We start from the raw sequence: 5,851 nt of genomic DNA, 5'->3' as shown, positions 1-5,851 counted from the left end.
AATACTTAACAGGACATATACTCTCTTAATTTTTTTTCAGTGCCCAAAATAGCAGTGCTAATAATGGCACCATGTTGCACAGCAGATCTCTAGACTTACTTATCTTCCATACTGAAATTTCATAGCCTCAGAACAACTCTCCATTTCCCCTTCCTCTACTCCTGGCAACCACCCTTCTGAATCACTGTTTGCTTGAATCTGACTATGTTAAATACTCACCAAAGTGGAATCACACAACATTTGCCCTTCTGTAACTCATTTTATTTTGACAATGTCTTCCAGGTTATTCATGTTGTTGCATATTGCAGGATTTTCTTCTTTTTATAGTTAAATACTATTCCATTGTGTGTGCACTACATTTTCTTTTTATCCATTTATCTGTTGGTGGATATCTGGATTGTTTCCAAAGCTTTGCTATTTTTTTTTCTGCAGTGAATACAGAAATGCAGATTTTTCTTTGGGATACTTGTTTCTATTCTTTTGAAAATATGACAAAAATTGGAATTGCTGGACTATACAGCCAATCTCTTGCTAGTTTTCTGAGAAAATGTCATAATGTTTTAGATAGTAACTATAACAGGTTACATTCCCATCAAAAGGGTGCACAGATTCCAATTTCTCCACAACCTTATGAAAACATATTTGCTGCTGTTAATAGATATCTCTCTTAGGAGATGAAATTTTTAAAAATATAAGGTGACCTCTAATTGTAGTTTACAACTTAATATGAGCTGTTAGAAAGCTGAATAGACAAGATTTTTTTTTCTTTTTTTTTTCACTGTAAGACTCCAAACATCCAAGGTTTCCAGTGTAACAAAGATTGTAAGCCATGAACACACCTCCTGTGGGATAGCAAAATCACTAGAAGAGAGAAATTAAAAAACAAACAACAACATAAAAACCTTGATCTTTTCTTACTCACTTGGCCTTTTTTTCATCCTGTACCTGGTTTCTGTTCACTGCAAAAGAAAAATTCACTTCTATTGTGTTACTTACCTCAAAACTGTTGGATCCTAAGAAATTTATAATCTAATAATATTTCAGGTGAATCAGTAGACTAGAAGAATGGAGAAAAAAGAAGAAATCCTGGCCAGGCAAAAAAACAGTGGAATAACGTTTTTTCAGACTATGACTATTCTGGGCTATAGAATTGTGATGACATTATTTTTCTCTTACAAAAGGTAGGTTTATTTATTTATCTCTATGGCAAGCATTTTTCTCTAGAAACACTACCACTGAATTTACTTATGAAAAATACAGAAAACTGGATGGCTAAATAAAATTCCAATATGAATATGAAAAGATGAGTAGAGTTAATATTACAAAGATGAAAGGCTTTATCACTAATTACATTTCGTTATATCAGCAAATGTTCTTGGAGTCAGTGTGACAGAAATGGTTTTGGGATATAGATAAGAAAGTAAATTAATCAAAGAAGAAGAAGAAAAAACTACATTTGTTACAATCAGGATTTCCCAGGATTTCTTATCTTCCAGGTTTTGCAGTAAAAGCCTTTTAGCTATGAGTATTATCTGAAACATTCTCTACTTTTTTAAACATTGAAATACAAGTTATAATTATATAAAGGTACATTAAATCATTTCTTCAAAAATTAGTGAACATGTGTTTTATATTAGACATTGTTTTTGTAGCCACATAGGATATAACAGTAAAAGAAGAAATTTCTCATTTTTAGAGTACGTTTTCTATCAACCTTAACAATATAATAATCTTGAGAATATTCAAGTATCTTGACCTTCTTGACTGTATCTGTTCATATTATCAATATGAATCACTATTGATTTTTTAAAAATTTTTAGTTGTAGTTGGGCACAATACCTTTATTTTATTTGTTATTTTTTATGTGGTGCTAGGCTAGTGCTCTACCTCTGAGCCACTATTGATTTTTGTAAGAAAAAACAAAATCTCTCTTAGGAGATAAAATTTTTAGAAATGCTGTAGGTGTTATAAGCTTAAAGAAAGAAAAAAATTCAGAAAGTGAAATATGCAGTAGGTGGTATAAGCTTAAAAAAAGGGAAAAAATCAGAAAGCGAAACAATCACAGTCTCAAAAAATGATATATAGGAGGCAAATTCTGTAAAAAGTACGAATTAGTTATTAAAGGTAAAGGCAGGGGTAGTACACAGAATGGGGAAAACCCTGGAAAAGGAGAATCTTTAAAGTTTGGAACTGGGAATTGTGAGGACAAGTGCATGAAATACTGCATACATGGCATACATTAAGGGCTTCTGAGTGGCAGGCTATTCCTCTCTTGCTAGGTGAGAGAGTGGCAGGCTGTTTACCCCGTAGGCACAGCCCTTAACATATGCCATATATGCAGTACTCCATGCACTTGTCCCCAATGTGCATAAAGTATTGCATATATGGCATATTAAGCCCTTTTGTTTTATAAAAGCATTTGAAATGAAAGAGTAATTTGAAGAACATATGAAAATAAAAATTTGAAACCAACTGACCAGAATAGGCATTAAGGAACACAAATTTCCCCAGTACATAGACAGTGCTGCTTTGTTTTGTCCTTAAATTTAGTATATAAGCCAAATAAGAGGAAATTTAATACCACATAAAATATTGTTTCTACTTTAGAGAAATTTATAGAAAGTTTAGAGAAATGTAATTACAGTGCATAGCATAATGTAATATGATATATGCCATGACTGGATAAACAGCAGGTACTTGGAAATACCACAGGAGCACGATTTCACATGCTTTGGGTTCATGAATGAAGTTTTCCCCAAAGAACTGATGCCTACAGGGAATCCTGAAGGACTAATAGGTATTAATCCAAAGATTAGCATGTGCAGAAGAGAAAACATGTAGAAAATATGAAGAATTTCAAGCAGTCAGTGTTAGTGGAACTCAAGCCCAAAGGAAGAAAGGTAAGAAATGTCAAGACATAAAGTGAGAAAATCGAAGAAGGTACTTTCCATAAAAAGCCAAGCAGGTTAAACAAACGAACAAACAAATTAATTTTTAAAATAGAAAATAGGCCTCCTCTTTAGAGTACCTCATATGAATGATAAAATACATGAATTGGTGAAATCATTCATGGAGAGTACAGAGAAAAAAGAATAATAAACATAACACAAGAAGTGAGAGTTCTGAAAATAGAATTCTAGGGAACACCAATATTTCATATATGAATAGAGAAAAGAAAAGGCTAGAAAGAGAGACACTAAAAATAACAATATAATACTGGAAAGAAAATCAGAAAGATGGCCTGGGACTCATTTAAAGAATGACCAATCTTTGCTTTTTAATGCTGTGGCAATTTCAGGCAAGATAAAAATTAAAATTTGCTAGTTGCTTCAACAGAAATGAAGTCTAGTGAGTACTAGGAAAGCAAGGGAGTTGCAAGTGAAAGTCCCACATGGCCAGTTAAAACCTCAATGGAGGGAAGCTGAGCTAAGGAGACACTAATGTTTTTTTCAAATGAATTGAAAACATCATGAAAAAGATGCAGCCTAGAAAGTGCTATTTAGTGTAATTAAATATAAATTACTTTCTAGGGCTTTGAGAAAAAGGGAGCCATAATTAAATAATTAAGCATAAATGAATGCATAAGAAAGTTCTCTTTTTGTAAATATCTTGTGCATAACATTTTCTCACACTATAGGTAAAATAGTTGTACATCAAACCATCAGTAAGTACTATAGTTTTGACTATAAAGAATTCTTCTTTGTCATTATCATTTTTTTTTTCCTGGAGAAATATATCTTATCCTTACAACAATCACCAGGTAGTGAAGAGAATCCATACTTTTAGTTACCTGGATATACCCTGTATCCAAGGTTTGACTTGGACAAAGAAATATTAGCCACCCATAAAATGAGATCTTTCTTTAACCTACCTGGAAATCCAATCCACATAATGATTCCTATGTGATAAGTTAATTACATTTGTAAATTCTGAGGGCAACAAATGATCAAAGAAACAGTTGGATTGCTTTACAATAACATGAACCCTTAAGGAAATCTCCACTACTTGTAGACTTAAAATTCAGAAAGGCTACTTGAATAATAAAAATATTGATTATGATGTAAAAGGAAAAGATAAACGTAGTCTGATTTGCTGGGCTTCTATATGCACACCTTTTTCTTGTAGAATTCAAATATGTTTTTTCTTCATAAAGTTTTGATTTTTACACAAGGATTAGGTAAATATCAAGGTTCAATGATGAGGAACCACACAGCAATAACCACTTTCATCCTGCTGGGACTGACAGATGACCCAAAACTGCAAGTTCTGCTTTTTATCTTCCTGTTGCTCACCTACATGTTGAGTGTAACAGGGAACCTGACTATTATCACCCTCACACTGATGGATCCCCATCTGAAGACACCTATGTACTTCTTCCTCAGAAACTTTTCCTTCCTAGAAGTTTCATTTACTACTGTCTGTATCCCTCGATTCCTGTACAGTTTATCAACTGGAGACAATACTGTTACCTATAATGCTTGTGCAACTCAGATATTTTTTGTTTTTCTCTTTGGAGCAACAGAATTTTTTCTCCTGGCAGCCATGTCCTATGATCGCTATGTGGCCATCTGTAAACCTCTTCATTACATGACCATTATGAACAACAGAGTGTGCACCTTATTAGTCCTCTCCTGCTGGGTAGCTGGCTTGATGATTATTGTCCCACCCTTAAGTGTAGGTCTCCAGCTTGAATTCTGTGATTCTAATGCCATTGATCATTTCAGCTGTGATGCAAGTCCCCTCCTAAAGATCTCATGCTCAGACACATGGGTACTAGAACAGATGGTTATCATTGTGGCTGTATTTGCCCTCATTATTACCCTAATCTGTGTGGTTCTGTCCTACACATACATCATCAGGACCATTCTGAGATTCCCCTCTGTTCAGCAAAGGAAAAAGGCCTTTTCCACCTGCTCCTCCCACATGATTGTGGTTTCCATCACCTATGGCAGCTGCATCTTCATCTACATCAAGCCTTCAGCAAAGGAAGAGGTGGCCATAAATAAAGGAGTTTCAGTTCTCACCTCTTCTGTAGCGCCCTTGCTGAACCCTTTCATTTACACCTTGAGGAACAAGCAAGTGAAACACGCTTTCAATGACTGCATAAAGAAGATTGTGTTTCTCTCAAAGAAGCAGAAGTTTTGATGAATCAAAGGAAAATGAAACATTCCAAGACTGTTTTACTGCTGCTTCTAACTAACTTCATTGTTTCCTTTCTACATTTTAGTCAAATTAGCCTTCTCAATGACATTTAACATTTCATCCTGATCTCACCTGTATTAAATTCTTTATTACTTCAAATCAAATACATGCATTGTATTTTCCTTAAGTGAGAAACTAAAAAATATAATTTCCAAGAATTTTTTTGTCCACTTATAAGTTAGTTATCTATATGTTAAATTATATGACAATAGTGCTAGCTACTTTCTTACTGTAATACAAGTTATAAAATGAATAGCATAAATGCAGCAATTAAAATAAAAAAATAAAATCCCTAAACTGCAGAGTCATGCTAAAATATATTTTAAAAAAAACAAGGCATTCCAAGCCTATTACAATATTAAGAAAGGAGATATCAATAGGAGTTTATGATTTATCAGAATTGAAGATATCTTCACAATCATTGGTAAGATTTAGTTGCTATTTTCTTATATAGCAGAACAACACCATTTAAAAGATATTTACTTAATTTAAAGCAATATAAACATTAAGTCACTTATTATGCATTACTAATTCCAAATAGATGCATGAACGTTAATTGGAACACTGAATTTTAAGTTCCCACAAATAGTATAACTAGTTAAGTCAACACAAAAGTAAATAATTTTTTTAAAGTTATCAATGATATACA

The 5,851-nt window shown here is 33.2% G+C and overlaps 1 protein-coding gene across 1 annotated transcript; it reads left to right on the top strand.

The window, feature by feature from the left end:
• Nucleotides 1-4,197: 4,197 nt before the first annotated feature.
• On the top strand, nucleotides 4,198-5,145 carry LOC144365058 (olfactory receptor 6C2-like). Its single transcript, XM_078015841.1, has one exon. The coding sequence runs from the start codon at nucleotides 4,198-4,200 to the stop codon at nucleotides 5,143-5,145; it is 948 nt and encodes a 315-aa protein (XP_077871967.1).
• The last annotated feature ends 706 nt before the right edge of the window (nucleotides 5,146-5,851 follow it).

Source organism: Ictidomys tridecemlineatus, chromosome 6 (genome assembly GCF_052094955.1).
Source record: "Ictidomys tridecemlineatus isolate mIctTri1 chromosome 6, mIctTri1.hap1, whole genome shotgun sequence".
Taxonomy (NCBI): domain Eukaryota; kingdom Metazoa; phylum Chordata; class Mammalia; order Rodentia; family Sciuridae; genus Ictidomys; species Ictidomys tridecemlineatus.
This window is presented reverse-complemented; position numbering and strand designations above follow the sequence as displayed.